The sequence below is a fragment of the Bos indicus x Bos taurus genome, chromosome 1 (genome assembly GCF_003369695.1).
Source record: "Bos indicus x Bos taurus breed Angus x Brahman F1 hybrid chromosome 1, Bos_hybrid_MaternalHap_v2.0, whole genome shotgun sequence".
Taxonomy (NCBI): domain Eukaryota; kingdom Metazoa; phylum Chordata; class Mammalia; order Artiodactyla; family Bovidae; genus Bos; species Bos indicus x Bos taurus.
The window spans coordinates 2,244,929-2,267,325 of record NC_040076.1 but is presented as its reverse complement, the minus strand read 5'-3'; the positions used below and the strand labels follow the sequence as shown (position 1 = coordinate 2,267,325).

The following is a 22,397-nucleotide window of genomic DNA, read 5'->3' as shown; positions in this document are numbered from 1 at the left end:
CCTGAACAGATACGAGTGTGTGGGTGAGTTGCTGTTTTGTTATTTTGGCTGGCTTTTTTTTTTTTTTTCCGATAAAAGGCAGATTTCTGTGTTTTTGTTTAACCAAGAATCGAGTCACTGATAAAGTGAATACGTGTCCCTTTGGGGTAGGAAAGAAGCTCCTTAGTCCCTAAAGCCCTTTTTAATCAGAAAGAGAAGAGAGAAAGAGGCTGGAAGTAAACATTCTAATGCTACTGGTCCTTGAGCCCAGAAATTTGGTTCTCAAAGCCTTGAAGAAAATCACATATTTATAAAACACCTGTTTCAACCATTCTCATAGCAGCTTTATTTGCAATGGCCAAAAACATGGAAGCAATGGAAATGTCCATCTACAGAGAACTGGATAAACAAAACATGGTATATACATACAATGGACTGTTACCCAGCCTTAAAAAGAAAGGAAATCCTGACACTAAAGCTGGGATGAACAGCGAAGACATTATACTACTGAAACAAGGGTCATTAGAAAATAAACACGGTGTGATCCCCTGTAGGAGGTACCTAGAGTAGCCGGATTCATAGAGGAATAATGGTTGCCAGGAGTTGCAGGGAGGATGGGGGACTGCTTAGTACATACAGAATTCCAGCTTTTAAAGACAAAGAGTTCTGCGGATTTGGGTGCACAGCAATGTGCCTGCATGCAACTGTACGGTTACATATGGTTAAGACGCTAGATTAGATGTTATGTGTATTTGACCACAATTTAAAACAAACCATTGTGTATCCTGAATATTCATTAGAAGGACTGATGATGAAGCTGAAGCTCCAGTACTTTGGCCACCTGATGCAAAGACCCGACTCATTAGAAAAGCTCCTGATTCTGGGAAAGATGGAAGGTCGGAGGAGAAGGGGACGACAGAGGATGAGATGGTGGGATGGCATCATTGACTCAACGGACATGAGTTTGAGCAAGCTCCGGGAGATGGTGATGGACAGGGAAGCCTGGCGTGCTGCAGTCCATGGGGTCGCAAAGAGTCGGACACGACTGAGCGAGTGAACAACAAACAACAATATGCATACGTATACAAAAAAAAGCAGAGACAGAGAGACAGGAGCTTTAGCCCCACCATCCCAACACCAGTCCTCCAAGAGCCCCACTCCACCCGAAAACGCGCGTCCCTGCCTCCCTCCATCCCGCGGTTGGGGCGGGGGTAGGCGGGTAGCGGGTGGAGTGTCCTGTGATTTTCCGTCTTGTGCTCACAATAATCTCCTTAAGCCGCGCCAGCGGTACCTCGGCGCCCGCCCGGGGTGAGCGGGCGGCCAATGAGCACGCGCCGGAGCCGCACCTCGCGCCCGCATTGGCTGCGCCCTGCAGCCCGCGACCCCGCAGGTTCCCAAGCCGGGTTTAAAGCGGTCGCGCGCGGGCTCCTGCCTCGCCATCCGCTCCCCGCGCGCAGGTCTGCGGGGCGGGGCGGCCTGCCGACAGGCCCACCCCGGGGCGTTCCTGAAGGGCGCCTCGGCCGCCCCCAGCGTTCCCCCAGATGTATTATGCGGTTTCCCAGGCGCGCGTGAACGCGGCCCCCGCGAGCATGCTGCGGCCGCCGAGGCCGGGAGACGTGCCGGTCGGGGCCTCCCTCTACGAGCTGGTGGGCTACCGGCAGCCGCCCTCCTCGTCCTCTTCTTCCTCCCCGACGGGGGCCGCGCTCCTCCCCAAGGCTGCGCGCGAGAAGCCGGAGGCGCCCGCCGACACGCCGGGCACGGGACCCGGGACTGGGGCGCACGCGGGCGGCGGGCCCCGGGCCGATGCCAAAGAGGAGCAGCAACAGCAGCTGCGGCGCAAGATCAACAGCAGAGAGAGGAAGCGGATGCACGACCTGAACCTGGCCATGGACGCGCTGCGCGAGGTCATCCTGCCCTACTCGGCGGCGCACTGCCAGGGCGCTCCAGGCCGCAAGCTCTCCAAGATCGCCACGCTGCTGCTAGCCCGCAACTACATCCTGCTGCTGGGCAGCTCGCTTCAGGAGCTGCGCCGCGCGCTCGGCGAGGGCGCGGGGCCTGCCGCGCCGCGCCTGCTGCTGGCCGGCCTGCCGCTGCTCGCCGCCGCGCCCGGCTCGGTGCTGCTGGCGCCCGGCGCCGTGGGGCCGCCCGATGCGCTGCGCCCGGCCAAGTACCTGTCGCTGGCGCTCGAGGAGCCGCCGTGCGGCCAGTTCGCGCTCCCCGGCGGCGGTCCGGGCGGCGGCGCGGGCGGCCCTGGCCTCTGCACCTGCGCCGTCTGCAAGTTCCCGCACCTGGTCCCGGCCGGCCTTGGCTTGGCCGCTGTGCCGGCGCAGTTCTCCAAGTGAGGGCCGGCTCGGGCGCCACCTCGGCCTGGCCTCCCGCCGCCCAAGCCGAGCAGAGCCAGGAGGGCACTGCGGACCTCCTCGCCCAGAGACAGGGACTGCTGGGCGTCCCCTTCCCCGCCCCCATCCCGGGGAAATTAAAGTGACCGGAGCGGATGTTCGACAGAGCGTCGGGGCTCTTTAGGGTTCTGGGTGGCTTCCAGCTGCTTTGCGCTCACGTGCGCGCTCTCACCTTCACCCCGCGCCCATGTCTCACGGTTCCTGGAGTCGTGCGTTTTGCAAGAGCGATGCGGACTTTAGGGCGCCGGGCTAGCCCGGGTGCGGCGGTGGGCCTACACCTGCCGAGCCAGGGAACCAAGGGGCTGCTCTCGGAGGGCGGGGGTCTGGGGGTAGACTTGGAGGTGTTTCCTTCTCTTCAGCCAGAGGTCACAGGCGCCCTTGTTCACCAGCAGCCAGTCCCGATTAGAGGAGGCTGGCTGACCCTTGGGAAGCCGAGAAAGACCACGCTGTCAGTGCAGACGGCCTCGCGCATAACAGACGGACAGACAGACCCTCGGCGGCCAGGCGGTTGGCATCGCGGTACCGCGGGAGGGGCGGTGACAATTCCCAGGTCGATGAGTGTGCTGGATCGGAAAGCCCGCTTTCATACCCCGTCTATGAGAGTGCAGTTTTTTGAGAATCGCAGAACCGGATGTTTTGTCGCGATGATGCGCTCTTAAATCTGAAATCTTCTGAGAAGGGCGGTTTGGACCTCGAGATTCCTCCTTTTGTCTCCTCTTCCCGCGGGGGTAGCGTAGGCAACATTTGAGCTTGCTTAAAAACAACCACCTTTTCCCCGCAGACGGGCTTCCGGGCGTACTCAAAGAAAATAGGTAACAATGCGTTTCGCGGTTTCTGGCTTGGCAGAAGGCAAGATCTCTAATTAACGTTCTGCCTCGTTAAACAGGGAGCGGTACCAGGGACCCCGCTGCGGTGGCCACGGCGGGGTGGCGTCTTCTGCGTGGTCCCTTCGCGTTCGGGGGTCTTGGACCAGCGCGTGGGGCAGGTCTTCTGGCCGCTTCGCGATGGAAAAACTACATTGGTTTGTTATAGACGTTAGCAAATTACTTCATCCAAGATGACTTCATGATCTTTCAGCAGCTTGCTTTGGATTTTAAGGTTTCGGGGTTGTGGATAGCAGCCGAATTTAACTGGCATTTCCTTTTTTTTTTCTCTCTCTAACTTTGTTTCCCTGCGCTGTGAAGAATCAACAAAATAAACATGTAAGGGCCTTACATTTTTTCGTCTGATTTGTTAATAAAAAAGTCCTGATACCCTGATGGATTGAGAACCTCAGGATGAAGGGTAATAATTAAATGATTCTGATCAAAAGGTTTTAAACCTGACTTCCTGGTTTGTAAAAACTAATCCAATGAAGTCAACTGTTGGTCAAGTTGAGGGGCATCTGAAGGGGCAGGCAGGTGAAGGGGTGGATGAGGAGAGAGGGAGGGATCCCAGGAATCAGTTCTTAGCCAAACTTGGTGGGGGTGGGTCTTTTCACACTACAACTTTGGCCTCTGAAAAATGGGTTATGAAATATATTTATGATAAACTTACTTTACATCTCATCATCTTTCTCAGAAATCTACCATTTCTGTCTTAGTGGACAGAAACTCAAAGCTGTGAGCGTTCCCCCCATCATTTAAATCAGGTTGGAGCCGTCTCCTAGGAAATTGTGACCTTGGAAATCATTTTGTTCTAACAGGTGAAGAAAGCTGTTCTGTCTGAAGATGTGATAAAGAAATTGGAATGTGAACTTGCTCACATGTAGTATTTAAATATTCATAGTTACTAATGAAATCCAGCCACATTTAAAGGTAGGGGGACTGTGGGGATGAAGTAGTGTCCCCTTTAACCTGCGGGAAATTAAAGAAAGGCCAGAGAAGGCAATTTACTCAATTTTATCCACACTGGCTAGTCTGAATCATGTATACATTTAGGAAAAATAAGCATTCGCTTTGGGAACACAGATGGGATTGGTGGGAGGGAGTGCCAGCAGGATGGAATTTTTTTCTCTACCATCCTTGATAAGTGTCTGTTTACTCAGGGAGGATGGGCAGGAGAGGATGTGAGGGAAAGTAACTCTATGGTTCCAACCCATTTTGGGGAAGAATATCTCATTCTTCCTGACTCTGCCATCAGAAAAGTCACAGGCTTCTATTATAACTAAATTTGAATTGTAACCTTCTGTGTATTTAATGGCTGTCTTTGCTTACTTTGCATCTTGACGATGGACAGAAAGAAAATGAACAACTAATCAAAACCAGATCAGGTCCCCCTCCCTAAAAAAACATTTCTAGGATATTAGAAATAAACAGTTCCTCCCGTCGTCCCAACTATATCACCTAGATGCCATCCTTACTTTGAAACCATCTCTAAGAGAAGCAGAGAGCCACAGGGCAGAAAGGGGTGTGTGGTCTCCCTCCTGTCTCTTCTTATTAATTGAAGCTTTATAGGGAAAGATAAGAAAGATCACACTACATGTGATTTTTTATTTATCAAAAAATCAAACCCTATCATGGTTTCCAGAACCAAAGATTATGAGTGAATTTCACAAGGATAAGTAGGGCTGTTTTGAGTATCATCAAATTATTTATCTACCTGCATGTAGCATCTTAGTGTGCCAAGGAAGATTAACAGACTCACTTTTAAAAGTTTATTTATTTTTTAATTGAAGGATAATTGCTTTACAGAATTTTGTTGGTTTCTGCCAAACATCAACATGAATCAGCCACAGGTATACATAGGTCAATCCTAAAGGCAGTCAGTCCTGAATATTCTTTGGAAGGGCAAATGCTGAAGCTGAAGCTCTAATACTCTGGCCACCTGATGCGAAGAACTGACTCCTTAGAAAAGACCCTGATGCTGGGAAAGATTGAAGGCAGGAGGCGAAAGGGAAGACAGAGGATGAGATGGTTGGGCATGAGTTTGAGCAAGCTCCAGGAGTTAGTGATGGGTAGGGAGGCCTGGTGTGCTGCAGTCCATGGGGTCACAAAGGGTTGGACATGACTGAGTGACTGAACTGAACTAATACATATGTCCCCTCCCTCTTGAACCTCACTCCCATTTCCCTCCCCTTTCACCCCTCTAGGTTGATACAGAGCCCCTGTTTGAGTTCCCTGAGTCATACAGCAAATCCCCATTGGCTATCTATTTTACATAAGATAAGTAAATTTCCATGTTACTCTCTCCATACATCTCACCTGCTTCTTCCTCCCCGCCCACTCCCCCACCCTCATGTCCATAAGCCTGTTCTCCATGTCAGTGTCTCCATTGAGCAGACTCACATTTTAAAGGAATTTGCATCCTGAAAAACAGCAGCAGCAGGCACTCAGGCGTCCTGAGGAATAAAAGTTAACTATATACAGTGCCCCAAATGCAAAGTTAGACCTCTGCAAAGTTAGACATATGTCTATGGGAGGGCAGTGTATTCTGTAGGCACCATATTTAAGAATGGACATGTATGTTGTAGAGCAAGGAGTTGCTTTTTGAAATCTGCAGGCAGGCTTTTAGCAGAAGGAACAAGTTGAAGCTGGTCTTGGAAGGGCTTGGGAAAGCAAAGAGCGTGTAAGACAGGCTCCTTGAGAAAGATTCACCAGGATTCAGAAGCATGATAGAGAGGAACATGTGGCTTGATGCCCCCAAAAAGGTCACTGCATCCAGTCAACCACCAACTTGTGATCCCAGAGATGAGAGTGAACAGGACCCAAGGGGAAAAGACACAAGGCCCTGAGAAATTATGCTGTTCTATGTGCAGGAGCCCAGCTGAGCAATCAGTAAACAGAGGACATATTCAGTGTGCTGTGGGGTTTCCCCAACCTGTAGTGATGGTCTATTTATAGGTGTTCTCCTCGCAGGGAGACTGGTTATACCAGGCATGAAAATACAACCTTGTAAAATATATAACTTAGAAGGCAAGCGTTCCCATCAAGAAAGAGGCTCCACCCCAAGCATGCAAAGTATTTCACTTTACCAAAGTTCAGATTATCAACAACGGTGCTTCCATGATATGGGTCTAATTAAGAGTCACCCATCTAGTCTTCGGAGAAGGCAATGGCACCCCACTCCAGTACTCTTGCCTGGAAAATCCCATGGACGGAGGAGCCTGTTGGGCTGCAGTCCATGGGGTCGCTAAGAGTCGGACACGACTGAGGGACTTCACTTTCACTTTTCACTTTTCACTTTCATGCACTGGAGAAGGAACTGGCAACCCACTCTATTGTTCTTGCCTGGAGAATCCCAGGGACAGGGAAGCCTGGTGGGCTGCTGTCTATGGGGTTGCACAGAGTCGGACACGACTGAAGCAACTTAGCAGTTTAGCAGCATCTAGTCTTTGCTGACTTCCCAGGAGTGCAGGTGAGGCCAGGTCCAAGCTGGCAGTCAGTAAAGATTCTGCCTGCTAGCTGGACCTCGTAAGCCATAAAGGAAGCCAGCCAGAAGGAGGCTGCCACACAAGGATACATTATGATCTTGCCAAGAACAAGGTGCTGATTAGAAAGAGCTTTTTCTCACCGTGTCACATAACACATCTATTGGGAAAATGCCTTTCTTCCAGGAGGATTTTTTTTCCCCTCTAGCTTCCTACCCCTCCCTTCTGCACACTCACAAATATCAATAAGAAGATTAGCACCTTCCCTGATGTAGGCTCAATAAGCCACAGATTGGAAAATGTCATGTTTTTCTAAAACACAGATTGGCTTTTATCAAGCAGATTTTAGTTTCAGGGAAAAAAAAAAAAAAAGATTTTAGTTTCAGGGAAACATTGTTTCCAAGCAAAGTGCAGCTTCTCCTACCAAATGCAGGATGTGAACACAAGAGTTAGCAAGTTAATTCTCAAGACCTAAACTGACCTCTTTGTCTATGAAAAGTGAAAGAAAGTAAAGTGAAGTCGCTCAGTCATGTCCGACTCTTTGCGACCCATGGACTGTAGTCTATCAGGCTCCTCCATCCACGGGATTTTCCAGGCAATAGTACTGGGGCGGGTTGCCATTTCCTTCTCCAGGGGATCTTCTTGACCCAGGGTTCGAACCTGGATCTCTCTCATTGTAGACAGACGCTTTACCATCTGAGCCACCAGGGAAGTCCTTTATCTATGGGGATATTGCAAATGACTTCTTCAGGCAGTTTCCATTTTGTCCTTTTTTAAACTAAGCCCAGCATAAAAGCTGAAATGCCTGATCTGAAGTCAAGCCAAGTTCTTTCTGCTGGCCCCGCAGTTAGAAAACTTTCCCTTAGGCCTCCAGCTGAGGGTGACAGGCCAGAGCTCAGACTCTAAGATCGGGACAACCAAGACCTTAAACATTACAGGCTGCCTGAGGCCCGGGAGCAAGGCGACGCCTGGATTGAAAGCTCCTGGGCACTTGGCTTTCCTCGATGGCCACAGAGGACAGCGGGTCATTGAGCCGGGACAAAGGCCACAGGTACCAGATCATCGCTGAGTCCTGCAGAGTGCCAATGGGCAACAGAAACTCGGGGTTATCTGTCCACCCTTCTCCCTACTGAATAAACTCACGAGATATGCCCAAGGCCACACAGGTGGTCAGAGGTGGGGATGCCAGGATCCAGTACCTGCTTTGCAGAGACAAAAACTTCTTCCTCAGTTTGTCCCAGTGGGCCTGAAGTCCCCTGGAAACAGGAGTCCTGGTGGGGAGTGAGCTCATCCTTCTTGCCCCTCCCCCTGAAAACCTCTGGCCCACCAGCATCTCTGCTCAGCGCCCCGGTCTGCCCCTGCAGACTGCATCCAGAAGGGACAGATGCAGGGCCAGTGCCCTGCCAGGTGACCTGGGGGCACTTTTAGCCACCTGAACTTTCTCCAGCAGTCTCGCCCGGGAGCCCCGAGGGAGTCCAGGGTGCAAAGCAAACCCTTTGGGAGATGCTCTGATGGTTACAGGTTTGTCATCAGGGCTTCAGAAAGCACTGTTCAGAAGAGGAGGGAATAGACTGCGAACAGACAAGGGTGGCAGGGCGGAGGAGAAAGTGGGTCTTAGGGGCTTCCACCTCCGTGTTTCCATGGTGACACGTGATGTTCTGATAATGATGGACCATGATTTTCTCAACAGCGTGGGCATCCTTTGGGTGGAGTGTTTTTCCTGAGCGTGGACGTTTCTCCAGAAGGCTGTTCTGTAGTAAGTGCCGGCTGCCAGCAAAGCCCGGGGTGGAGGACAGGAACGCGGACCGGGGTACCTGCGCGTGGAGCTCCAGCCAGAGGCAGGTGACGGGGCTGGGAGAACAAGGCTCCCCACAGGCCTCAGTAGTGGGATCCAGAAGGGGTATTGGGTCCCCAGAAGCTTCGAAGTAATGCGGGTAACTCCTTAGAGAATGCCGGAGTCATCCAACCAGGAGACTCAAGAAGAACGAGATCAGATGAGAACGCATCTGTGGGGAAAGTGAGAGAGAGAAAAGCCGCCTCACCCGGGGGCAGGCAGGCGGGAAAGCGCAGTAGCTCCTCGTGGGAATGGCAGAGCAGGGATGAAAGCCACCGTGGCACTGACAAGAGCTCTGTGTGTGTGTGTGTCACTCGGTCGTGTCTGACTCTTTGCGACCCCATGGACCCCGCCAGGCTCCCCTGTTCATGAGGATTCTCCACGCAAGAATACTGGAGGGGGTTGCCATGCCCTTCTCCAGGGGATCTTCCTGACCCAGGGATCGAACCCCGGTCTCCCACATTGAAAGGCAAATTCTTTACCTCTGAGCCAGCAGGAAGCTGAAAGAGCTATGTGGGGTTTATGTGGGTGCCAAGCTATGTTCTAAGCGTTTTATCTAAGTGACTTCATTTTGTACATGCTATATACTATTACCCCATTTTACAGCTGAGAAAACAGAAGCATGAAAAGATAGGAACTAAAGAGGCTGAAGCCCATTCAGGAAAGTCATAGAAGCAGACACTGAAAGATAGGAGGCTTTGCCTGGGGGAGGGAGAGCCCTCTTGATTTCCTTCCTGGTCTTCAGCTCTCAAGCTCGAATTCTTACCCACCTCCCTCCCTCTGGGCACAGGTCTGGCTGTGGTTGATATTCTGCTAATGCGTCTAATCCACGCGATGTTGAGATTCCCAGCACACAGTGAAAAGATGCTCCATCTAACTCCTCTTTCTTGAGTTAGAAATGCCCTGAGATTAGTGTGGTTGTTTTGGGTATCTCACTTGTAGCTTTATTTTTTAGTAGTAATGTTTTAATTGTAATCAAATCCACAGTTGAGACAAAGTCATCTTCTCTGTTAGAAGTTTTATATTTACATTCTATAATGTTCATAGTTTTCAAAGGATTTTTTTTAACGGGAGGATAACTGCTTTACAATGTTGTGTTGGTTTCTGCTGTACAACAACGTGAATCAGCCTTAAGTGTACGTTTGTCTCCCTCTTGAACCTCCCTCCTGTCCCCACCCCATGCCACCCCTCTAGCTTGTCACGGGGCACTGGGTTGAGCTCCCCATACGGCAACTTCCCACTAGTGAGGTTTTTGAGATTACAGCTGGGGCAGAAGGCAGACCTGACACAGCCCGCCCGCACCTCCAAGACCTTAGTGGCCCTGGTCTTTGCCAGGGCTAGTAGCGTCCAGGCAAAAATCAAAAGCAGGGCAAAAGCTTTGAAGGTAGTGATCACTAATTCAGATCTTCAAATCCAGAGTTGAGCCGATGTATTAACAGAATCCATACAGAAAACTTTTCAAGATGACATGATAACGTCTTCTCTACCTCCCTTGCCATTCAAAGGGAATATTTGGTTGTTGCTATTGCCATCATTTGGTTTCGTTTGCTTGCTTGTCAGTTTTGTTACATCACTGCCTGTGCAGTCCTGGCTCTTCATAGTTTTTTTTTTTTTTTTTTTTAACTTTATCAGAGACAGTTATGGTCAGGAGGCAAAACCAACAATTTTCACATCACCAGTGGAGGGGAAAAAGATAAAACTGGACATCACAGCATCTCATTTAACAGACAACTTTGGAATTCACTCACGACTGTGTAATCCGTGGTTCCAGGGGCCGTGAACATATCAGAAGATGCCCTTATGTATTTGATACTCACAAAGACCCAACGTGACATAAAGGGAGAGTTGGTGGCTCTGAAACACAAACCATCCCCCGGAAGTGTGTGAGGGAGGTGTGTGCTGAAGGGAGCTGGTGGGGCAGACCCGTGCCCGCGGGAGGGATAGAGACCAGCTCCTCCATCCCCGAAACCCATGCTGTGCTCCAATCAAATGCCAACCTCCTCTCCCATCTCCTTTCTGCCCCAGTGCTCTTTTCCTCGTGCAGAGTCCATGCACGGCCCACTGGTCGTGGCTCACCATCAGTTACTCTACTCACTGGCCTTGGAGAGGCTGCTTGGATGCTTGGTACCTTGTTCTCTTCCAATCTAAGGTCTAAAGCCAGGAGCCACCTCACTGGGGATTCTGAGGCTGTGTTTGTCCACTGTTAGCACAGTGCCTATTGTAATGGTGGTTGTTTTTCCTGATTCTACTTGCTTTCTTCCACGGGCTAGAAATCCACCGTTGACGTGATTATTATACTGATGATGGTTACTTCGGAAAGCAATGCCGTCCCCTCGGTCATTCCCATCTTCTCTTGCAAATTCACGACTAGGGCTCATGACCGCATTGGATGGTGCCAAGTAAAAATCCATCTTGAATGAGTAAAGCTGCCTTCTGCAATCTCCAGCTCCTTCTGGCACTAGCTCAAGCCCAAAGGTGGCTTTCCAGGGGCTTCTCCTAGGGAGCCCTCCACTGGGGTCTGTCTTCCCAAGCTGGCTCTCAGAGCCCAGCTACGACCCACTACAACTGTGGAGCCAAAAAATTCTTCCAAGGTAGAGGGGGCAGGGCTCTGGGATTCTCCTTCCCCTGCCGATCGACTGGCAGACAATGGGTTCTTCAGAAGCCACAACATTTCAGCTGTTTTGGCCACAATGGCCACAAGCTGAGTGGATGTCATTCTGTCCCAGGGTCGCGTCAGCTCAGGGCAGCTCCAAACAGTATCAACTGGTTTGTGGCGAGGGGCGTAAACACCAGGCTGCTTGAATGAAGTCACTGCCTGAGTCATCTCTGTACATGGGAGCCAAAGGACACTCAGGCCAGCGGGGGCTCCAGGGAGGTGCTGGGTCTCCTCCCCTGAGAGTGAGCCCAGCACACTCAACCATCACGCCTCTGTTCACCCGGGGAGCGCCTTCCTGCTTGGTGCAGCTCTTATTTTTTATTTCTCAAATAGTGCTTGTAGTCCTCGAAGGGGGTGCGGCCCAGAGCTAGTTTCTGCCTGCGTTCAGGAGTCTGCCTCATCAGAAATACTTGTTAAGTGAGAAAGGAAGGAAGGAAGACAGGAAAGAGAGAAGGAAGCAAGTGAGAGACAGAAAGAGAGAGGAAGGCGAGAGGGAAGGAAGGGAGAAGGACTTATATTAAATTTTAAATCATCATTATGTTTTGGTTCAAACTCATGAATTAAACGATCATCTTACACTGCTCAACAGGATACAGCCAGAAAAAAACTATTCTGGTGAATTAAGCTTGTCTCCCAAAGAAAAATAAAATAGCTAAGACTGGCTTTTTGCTGCTTGGATCTTAGGAGGAAGTAGGGTGCCAAGAAGCAAGGAGGGTCAGGACTCGGCTGAGGCCAGTGAGGCACTTCTTTGGATGCACAGTTTAACGGAGCCCCAAGAGCTTAGTCATCGCAATAACATTTTAATGCAGTATTTTTTAAAAATTAGAATCGAGGCAAAAATCTACGATGAGCAGAATAGCAGAAGTTTAAATATAGAGAGGACCGGTGTTGCTGATACTTTCCCAGACTCCACAGAGCAGTGTAGGTAGACCATCGACCCCCCTCCCAATTTGAAAGGGCCATTCCTGTGCCACCCACTCCCCACTGTCCCTGCTCTGGTCAGGTCGAGGAGGCTAGAGGAAAACACTTCCAGTGCTGTAGGTAGCTCCCTGCCCACAGATTCCAGGGGCATACCAGGGGCATAAGAAGCAGCTCTGGGCAGCCTGACTGGCATCAGAATGTTCCCAACCAGCGCCCCTCTCCTGAGCTCTGTTACCTTGCACAGCTTTATATTCATAGGTAAACTCTTTAAGCCTTGACGTGCTCTCATCTATGGCAATTTTTAAAACAGGACTCTTCATTACTTTCTGAAATAAGCAAAGCAACTAGATGTACCCATGGTAAATAAATCAGACCATTTCAAAAAGCATACAGAAGAAAATAGAAATTATCTATCATCTCACTGCTCTGAGAAAACCACTGCTAACAATCCCCCAGGACAGACAGTTACAAATGTTCATCTCTAAACAGAGTCAGATATGTGAAACAGATCAGAGTTAAACGAGACAGACCTGTCTTGTAACCTGCTTTATTCCTTTAACAGTACATTGCAGACAGCTTTCTATGCCAATAAATAGGTTCCTATGTCACCATTTTAACCTGGATTGCACTACAAGCTGTTCTGTGATTTATCGAAGTAACTCCTTATATATGAATATTTCATTCTCCCCCTTGGTGTTTTCTACTGTAAGTCATACTGTAATGAATGCATACATTTATGTGCCCTTTAACAGTTTATCCTAGGATAAATTTCTAGAGGTGAAATCAATCATATTGAAAGTTATCAGGGACTTCCCTAGTGGTCCAGTGGTTCAGGCTCTGCACTCCCAAAACAGGGGGTCCATGTTTGATCCTTCTTCAAGAAACTAGACGCTCATGCTGCAACTACAAGTTTGGATGCTGCAACTAAGAACAAAAGGCCCCACAAGCTGAAATGAAAGATCCTTCCTGCAGCAACTAAGCCCTAGTACAGCTAAAAAAATAAAATAAAGTAAAATAAGAGAAGGCCTCCAAGAACCAGCCACACAACAAAAGAATGTATTGTACGCAGCATGTATTTTATTTCAATACAGTAGTTTTTTTTTTTTTTTTTTAATAAAGGGGGAGTGGGGGAGAGAGAGAGAAAGTTATCACATTGGTAAGATTTTAATTGCATTTGACAAGTAGGTCCCTCCGGGAAGGTAGGGCCAACATACACTCCCACCTTCATGTCCTGAGAAAGTGTGATCTCATAGCCTTGAACTCACTAGGTACTTTTCTTTTGAAATATGTTCGTGTGTCTCTTTGCATCTTATATCTTTTTACGGTTATACAAACAATACAAGATCATTGTAAAATTTCAAATATTATAAATTTACATAAAGTTAAAAAGAAGGGCTCTGGCCCTAAAGCCTCCTATTACCACCCTATACCCTCAAATAACCTGACTGTACTTTTCCCAAAGTTTCTTTTTCTCCCCTTTTAAAAAAAAAAAATTGAAGTATACTTGATTTATAATGTTGTATTTAATTTCTGCTGAACAGCAAAGTGACTCTGTTATACATATATATATATATATTCTTTTTCATAGTCTTTTCCATTATGGTTTATTACAGAATATTGAATATAGTTCCCTGTGCTATATACTAGGGCATTGGTGTCTATCTGCCCTGTATGTAATAGTTTGCATCTACTAATCCCAAACTCCCAATCCAAAATTTCTTTTCAATATCGCCACAGAAAACATTTTTTCTTTCTTACAAAAATGGTTTATTATTCAGATTTTTTCAGTTCAGATTCTTTTTTGCAACTGGCTTTTTTCTTTCCGTGTTTTTGTGTATACTGTGACTTCTTTTCCTTGTCAGTTATCAGTAATTTATTTATTTACAAATAAATAAATACAGGTCTCATTTTCAGTGGTTTCCAAGTGTTCCGCAGGCTGGACATGCTATAATTCATGGCCCCAGTCCTTGGGGATGAATGCTTTAGTTGTTTTCAATATCTGAATGAATATCTTTGTTCATATGCCTCTGCGTGTGTGTAGGATCTTCCTAAGGTTATTCCTAGAAAAACATTTGTGCCAAAGGTCTTGCACATTTAAAATGTCAATAACTGTTGTCAAATGACTCCTCCAAAGCTAACACTTCTGCCAACAATATCTGAGACTGCCTGTCTCTATGAGATAAACAGGGTCTAGTCCTTCCTTTGGCAGGTGTATTTTGTAGGTATATTTTCTGGAAAGAGGTGAGGACCAGTCTGGTAGAGCCATGGGAACCCTTTGACCCCTTTGCTCACATGGTGGTCTTCACATGTCCTGTCTTCCAACCCCCTCCTATCTCAATCCATGCGTGCATACATTTTCAAGTTTATATAGATATTTTCAGCAATATTTATAGTTGATGCATAAGAAAGGTCCGTATGAACTGACCCACTCTCTACCCAAATCAACCAATTCAAATGGCAAATACGTAACTCACGTTTGTGCAACCTTGGGATTTCTGATTTTCCACATCTGCCAGAGAAGAATAAAAGTTATTCCTTGCAACTCACCACTGGGAGATGGTTTGAAGACCATGCTATTCTTGAACTGCTCTAAGCCTGCGTTGTTCAGTATGGCAGCCGCTGGACACGTACAGCTACTGAGCTCTTGAAATGTGTTTAGCCTGAACTGAGATGTGCTGTAAATGTGGACTACACACTGAATTTGAAGACTTAGTATGAAGAAAAGAATGTAAACCATCTCTTTAATATTTTAAAAATTTTGATTACTGTCGGAAGGATAATATTCTGGACACATCAGTTAAATAAAATACACTGCTAAAATTAATCTCACCTGTTTCTCTTCTTTTAAAGTGGCCACTGCCGCTGCTGCTGCTGCTAAGTCGCTTCAGTCGTGTCCAACTCTGTGTGACCCCATAGATGGCAACCCACCAGGCTCCCTCGTCCCTGGGATTCTCCAGGCAAGAACACGGGAGTGGGTTGCCATTTCCTTCTCCAATGCATGAAAGTGAAAAGTGAAAGTGAAGTCGCTCAGTTGTGTCCGACTCTTCGCAACCCCATGGACTGCAGCCCACCAGGCTCCTCCATCCATGGGATTTTCCAAGCAAGAGTACTGGAGTGGGGTGCCATCGCCTTAAATTTCAAATTACATGTATCTATGTGTGTAGCAGAGAAAGTGGAAAGTGTAAGATTAAAGTTTGGGTATTCAAAAATATAAAAAGTACCAGTTTAGGCCTGGGCATTAAAAGACCATGTTTAGTTTGAATGCAAGGAGATACTTGGAAACTGAAATTAATGAGCACAAGTTACATGCTTATGAGTTTTTCCTTTTTTCTGTTTTGTCAGCCATGACCTCTTCCTTCCAAATAAATAAATAAAACACCTGTGGTTCAAGTTATATTTCTATCGGATGGCACTGTTCTGAGCTGTCTTTATACCTACAGAAACATACCCAGAGTTTGTGGATGGTCTCTTTTTCTCTCGTTCTCTCTCCTTTCTTCCTTCAACTCCGTTCAATAATCTCATTTGCAGAAATCACTGAATTTTTTTTTTCCTGGAGAGTTGACTTTTGTCACTTTGGTTATCTGGTGTATGAAATATTAAAGAGATGGTTACATGGTTTAGATGGTTGGCATGCTTGTAAACTGACGCTCTGAGGGAAAAAACAAAGCCCTGATCTGTAACAGTTGGTAAAGAATCTGCCTGTAATGCAGGAGACCTAGGTTCGATCCCTAGGTTGGGAAGATCCCCTGGAGAAGGGAAAGGCTACCCACTCCAGTATTCTGGCCTGGAGAATTCTATGGGCTGTATAGTCCATGGGGTTGCAAAGAGTGGGACATGACTGAGTGACTTTCACTTTCGTTTCACTTTCCTGGTGTCTGTACTCCCATCATCCGCAGTCAGTTCCAAGCTACTGGTGTGATGTCCTGGAATGTGGAAGAGAGTCAGTGCGCATGTGTTCTGGTGAGCAGGTACCGTAAGTGCCCGTGCACCAGTGCTCACAAATCCTCTTCCTCTTGGGGCTGAACCCCCAGCCACATGGAAGGTGGGGCGTCCACTGCCACAGGATGCCAAAAGTCAAATATATTCCCTCTCCCCAGTGCTAGGCACCGAGAGCTCGGGCTCGTTATCTAGGTGAGGTCAATCAGATCCCCCTGCAGAGGACGATGAATTTGGAGACTGAGGCAGAGAGGCAGGGGCTTGCTAGAGCATATCGGTGGTGGCCACAAGTGACCCACATTCAGTGGTAGGGAGGTTGGTGTGGTTAAACACTGCCTAGGCCAGAGTCCAGCGGAGGAAACCAGCTGCGCTGCAGAAAGTGTCCAGCTGCAATGGTAACAGCAGTGGCATCCAAAGTCGGTTGTTCCTGAGGCAGGACCTTGCTTGTCCCAGCAACCCAGGAATCTGCTTTTTCAGCCTCCACATGGATGCAGTGAGCCAGCCTATCTCCCTCCATTAATTCCTTATCTGCTGGGCTAACCAGAGTCAAGAACTCGCTGTTGACTTGTAACAATCAGTTGGTGTGATAGAGCAGGTGATAAGGCTTAAACACAGAGCAGACATGAGACCGGTTGCCACCAGGTAAGAGTAGTTCTGAAAGAGGGGCGCTTGTTTGAATCATCAGTGAACCTTTGAAAGCAGACAGGTTTGGAACTAAAGCAGACTTAATAAACAGACGTGTGTACACTTTAAGCTCATAGCACCACTGTTCACGGCAGCCAAAAGGTGGAAGAGACCCAAAAGTCCACTGGTGGATAAATGCATAAACAAAACATGGTATATGTATTTACACAAACACACAGGGGGAGGGGCACAGAGAGAGAGAAAGAGGAATAGTGTTCAGCCACAAAAAGGAAGGAAATTCTGATACATACAACAACTTGGATGAATCTTAAAAGCATTCTGCTTAGTAAAAGAAGCCAGACACGACAGTGTATAATTCCACTTAAGCCCTCTGTCTCTATAAGTATGTCCCTAGAGTTAGTCGAATTTATAGAGACAGAGGGCTTCCCTGATAGCTCAGCCGGTCAAGGATCCGCCTGCAATGCAGGAGACCCTGGTTCAATTCCTAAGTCGGGAAGATCTGCTGGAGAAGGGATAGGCTACGCACTCCAGTATTTTTGGGCTTCCCTGGTGGGTCAGATGGTAAAGAATCCACCAGCAATGCGGGAGACCTGGGTTCGATCCCTGTGTTGGGAAGATGCCCTGGAGAAGGGAACGGCTACCCACTCCAGTACTCTGGCCTGGAGAACATGGTCTGTATAGTCCATAGCGTTACAAAGAGTCGAACACGACTGAGCAGCTTTCGCTTTTGCTTTCATAGAGAGAGAAAGTAGAATGGTAGTTGCCAGGGGCTGGTGGGAGGTGGGAATGGGGTAGTTGTTTTCTAATGGATGCAGTTTCAGTTTGGGAAGATGAAAAAGTCAACATAGATGATGGTGATGGTTACACACCCACGAGTGCACTTAAAGTCACTGAACTGTACTCTTAAAAGTGGTCCAGTGAGTAAATTTTGTTATGGATATTTTACCATAATAAAAAATAATTGTTAAGAAAGCAGATACATGACTGATTTCCTTTCCCGAGGAAGCTTAGTCAAGGGTGGAGGCTGGGAGTGTATATGGCTTTTAGAATTCTACAGGGAGCACACCTGGTTGAGAATGACTCAGAGAAAGCGATGGCGCCCAACTCCAGTGCTCCTGCCTGGAGAATCCCAGGGACGGTGGAGCCTGGTGGGCTGCAGTCCATGGGGTTGCCAAGAGTTGGACATGACTGAGCGACTTCCCTTTCACTTTTCACTTTCATGCATTGGAGAAGGCAATGGCAACCCACTCCAGTGCTCCTGCCTGGAGAATCCCAGGGACATTGGAGCCTGGTGGGCTACAGTCCATGGGGTCGCCAAGAGTCGGACATGACTGAGTGACTTCACTTTCACTTTTCACTTTCATGTATTGGAGAAGGAAATGGCAACCCACTCCAGTGTTCTTGCCAGGAGAATCCCAGGGACGGGGGAGCCTGGTGGGCTGCCGTCTATGGGGTCGCACAGAGTGGGACACAACTGAAGCGACTTAGCAGCAGCAGAAGCAGGGGATGGTAGGGGATGAAGAATTCAAAGGGTTCAATAATCTGCCATCCAATGCAGGTGACAAGGTTTCAGTCCCTGGTCCAGAAAGATCTTATGTGCCATGGGGCAACTAAGCCCATGCACTGCAACAACTGAAGCCAGAATGCCCTAGAACCTGGGCTCCAACACAAGAGAAGCCCCCACTACGAGAAGCCCGTGCACCACAACTGGAGAGTGGGCCCCACTCACGGCAACCAGAGAGAGTCAGCACAGCTGCAATGTCCCAGCACAACCAAAAACAAAGACACTTTTGAAAATGATAATAAAATAAAAGATGATAAACATAAGCAGTTGTTAGCATTTGAGAATCAGAAAATTTTATGTAAAAATCCAGAACTTGCATTCCCCTGGAAAAGTTGGAAGGCACAGCCATACATGAGCCCAGCTTCTGCAGGCCCAGAGAGTTGGAGCCACGCAAGGATGACTCTAAGCCACAGTCGTCACCACTCCCTGCTGTCTACCCCAGCTCCTCACCTGGTCTTCGAGGTCTTTCGGCTTCCACCCACACTCTAAATGTGCAAGCTGACCAGTGCTGAGAAAGCCAATCCCTTCAAACTCTGTCTTCAAACAGCTTATGACATCATCTCCCTGTTGACAGGTAGATAAATAGGCAGCATTAGTTACATAAGCCAAGGTGACATTGACAGATACCTAAAGCTCCATCCTGGTTAACTTTCTGACTCATTTCTGGGACACACTGTTTTGTTAAACTGTAAACTCAGGTTGGCTCTCCAACATTTAAGGTCTGCTTGAATTGTTTTAAAACACTCTTCCATATTGAATCAAGTGCAGCAAGTCAATCTTGGATCTTAGTTACCGGGGCTTCCATGTCACAGTAACCTGGAATACACAGATTTCCCACGGCCTGCAGAAGGAGAGGCAGGTTGGGGGTTTGGCTGAGAGAGAGACATAGAAATTATGGGTCCTCTCTTTTTTTTCATAAAGCAAAACTTGGCCTCCCCCAACCTCAGCTCCACGAAGAAGGGTAAGAATAGAAAGGAGCCTTTTCTAATTTGGGAGCCTGTATTCAAGGAATTGCCCTGGGAATATCTAAAACAGGTTTGGCTGACAATAGCTGAAATCCTCCCGGGGTGGGGTCGGGAGCCATGCTGCCTCATCGTAGGGTTAATAGATGATAAAAGAAGGAGAAAAGGGAGGGAAGGAGGCGGCAGCAAGGAAGTTCTAATTTTTGTATTTCAGCTGTCTCCCTTTTTTTGAGGCTTTAGCACTTTTTTTAACTGAGGTATAGTTTATGTACCATATTATGTAAGTTACAGGTGTACAGTATAGTGATTCACAATTTTAATGAAACTTATACTCCGTTTACAGTTATAAAAAATATTGGCTATATTCCCTGTGCTGTACAACGTACTTTTGCAGCTTATTTTATTTTTTATAAAGAGCCCTTTTTGAAATAGTCTCATTTATTTACTTAGTTTTGACTGTGCTGGGTCTTCGTTGCTGCTCAGACTTTTCTCTAGTTACAGCGGGCAGGGCTCCTCTCTAGCTGTGGTGCTCGCGTTTCTCATTGTGGTGGCTTCCCTTACTGCAGAGAACGGGTTCTAGGGTGTCCGGATTTTGTAGCTCCAAGGTGCCTGGGGTCCTCCCATACCAGGGATGGAACCCGTGTCTCCTGCAATGGCAGGCAGATTCTGTACCGCTGAGCCACCTGGGACACCCCTGCAGATTATTTTATACCCAGCAGTTTAAATGTCTTAATCCCCTGTCCCTATCTTGCCCCCTCCCCTCCCCTCTCCACACTGGTAACCACTGGTTTGTTCTCCATATCTGTGAGTCTACTTCTCTTTTTGTTGCAGTCACGAGTGTGTTGTATTTTTTAGACTCTACGTACAAGTGACGTCACAGAGTATTTGTCTTTCTCCACCTGACTTACTGAACTTAGCATAATGCCCGCCAAGTCCACCCATGCCAGCTGTGTCTCTGTTTTTTCACAATATTGTGAAGCAATTTCATCTCAGTTATAAATAAATAAGGGCTTCCCTGTAGCTCAGCTGGTAAAGAATCTGCCTGCAATGCAGGAGACCCTGGTTCGATTCCTGGGTTGGGAAGATCCCCTGGAGAAGGGAATAGCTATATCCACTCCAGTATTCTGGCCTGGAGAATTCCATGGACTGTATTTTCAATTTAATGTTTTGTATTTGTAATTTAATTTTTCAATTAAAAATAAATGTTTGGAGGGGAAAAAAAAACTGTCTCTCTTTTAGTATGAGAGCCCAATACTGCTTTCCTATCTCACCTGACAGGTAAGATTTACAAGACCTGAAAGCAAATTGCTTTAGTTTGTGTGTACAAAAGTTGGTTTGGGGGTCAAACACTTGTGTGAAAGATACATGGACTTTGAAACCCAACTGACCTCAAACCTCTGACGGTTTACAGCACTCACCATTGGCCTGTTGGCCTTTGCAGTATCCCCAGATAGATACACACAGGTTTATCCTGAAGCCTGATTGCCTTGCTCCTGGCAGCTGTGGGCCCCCCAACCCTGCACAGCTCCTCCCCCACACACAGCTCTTCCCCCGACACACACACAGCTCACCCTAGGGCTGCCAGGACCTTCCTGATTTCATCTCAGGCTACCACGTGGAGTTCTAGTCTTGCATCTCTTCTGAGACTCCTAAGTTCCCTGTGGGCCCAGGGATGGTTGCTTTAGAGAAGCGAGTATTATTTATATCATATAAGCAGACTAGATCACGCAATGTCGCTTCAATGATACAAACAGGCTGATGATAGACTCAAAATAATCTTCCAGCTCAGTAGAAAGGAAATGTTCCCTTGGGGTGTTCTTTAAGATTGTGTTGGGGTGAAATATGTGGGTAACACACACACCTAGCTGGTAGTTTATCCATCTTCCGTAGGAAGCTTGGGAGCCCCTCCAAAAGGCAAATATTCTGCCCAATACATGCGTTGCATTCTGTTGAGAGCTTTTCACGAACATTTCTCAGGCTGATGAGCCAAAGTCCTGCATGGAAGAGTCCCCCAAACACAGTAATTTCACCCCCTTGGTGCACTTTTCCCCTTTCAGTCTCTGCTTCAGCTCCCATCCTGGCCAGCACCCCCTCCCCTCCCTCACACCCGCCCACACTTTGGGGTCTCCTGCCTCTGCTGTTCCCCTCCTCTGCCCTGTCAACCTCAGGGTCCCTGTCATCCACCCTCTGTCACCCACCCTTTGTCACAGGCCTCCAAGCCCTTCAAGATGCAGATACAATGCTCTTTTTACACCTTCACACTTCTCTTCATCACTCAGCACCCTCCTCCTCCTTTGCGATTCCTCCCACGGTGGAGTCAGATCTAACTTCACCTTCCCCGTTCCAAGGTGCACCATGGATGCTTGTGAAAGGGAGAAAGTGGGAAAGGAGTTGGGATGAGAAAGAGCAGAAGGGAAGCTCGTAGAGTCAAGAACCGACCTGCAATCTTAATCGAGCTCTGTGATCGCCTGTTCACAGAGAAACCAAATTACTCTGAAATTAAATGATGCCCCAGATTTCTAAAGAATCTCTATCAGGGAATTTGCCTGTTGAACACATTACTGATAGCTCCTTCTGCTACCAAATTTAAGCTCTGAAATAAAGAAATGATGGTAGGATGTTGCTTAGGAATTCCAAGGGCTACAAAATGCAGAAGGGCATTCGTGCTTCCAACATAGGCCGGGCCAGTTCACGGGGCCACGCGGGCACCCAAGGTGCTCTTCTCAGTATTTTATGACCTCATCATGCATTGTTCTGCTTTCCTGGCCCTTGTTTTCATTTACTCCTGTTAGAACCTTCACTGTTTGGTTTCTCTCCTCCAGAAATTAAAGATACTAGCTGGAGATCTCGGGGACTTTGCGGCATTCAGTCAATTTAAAATCAGCTCCAAGTGTAGAGGGTGGTGGATGCAAGATGTGCGTTTTATTTAACAAGCGAAGTTTATTTTTAATGGACATGCTGTTAGGACAAGTCTATAGGGCATTGAGATATTTTTAGCTTCTTTTTTCTATTATCCTGCACAGTTGTGTTTTTTTTTAAGTCTTCTTTTAAAACTGATAAAGGCTTTCAGAGCTTTAAAAAAAATCACACATTTAATCCCATAGCTTATTTAGTGTAAAATAAACTAAAAATAAAACAACAGCTCCCACTAAG

General features: G+C 47.6%; 1 protein-coding gene across 1 annotated transcript; it reads left to right on the top strand.

Annotated features, from left to right (window-relative positions):
• Positions 1 to 1,267: 1,267 nt before the first annotated feature.
• Positions 1,268 to 3,592, top strand: OLIG1 (oligodendrocyte transcription factor 1). The gene has a single exon (XM_027528715.1). It carries the CDS (start codon positions 1,521 to 1,523, stop codon positions 2,319 to 2,321), a length of 801 nt encoding a protein of 266 aa, XP_027384516.1. The 5' UTR covers positions 1,268 to 1,520; the 3' UTR covers positions 2,322 to 3,592.
• Positions 3,593 to 22,397: the final 18,805 nt, after the last annotated feature.

Excerpts from the sequence above, each read along its gene's own strand:
- OLIG1 (XM_027528715.1), top strand. The coding sequence starts at position 1,521 with ATGTATTATGCGGTTTCCCAGGCGCGCGTGAACGCGGCCCCCGCGAGC.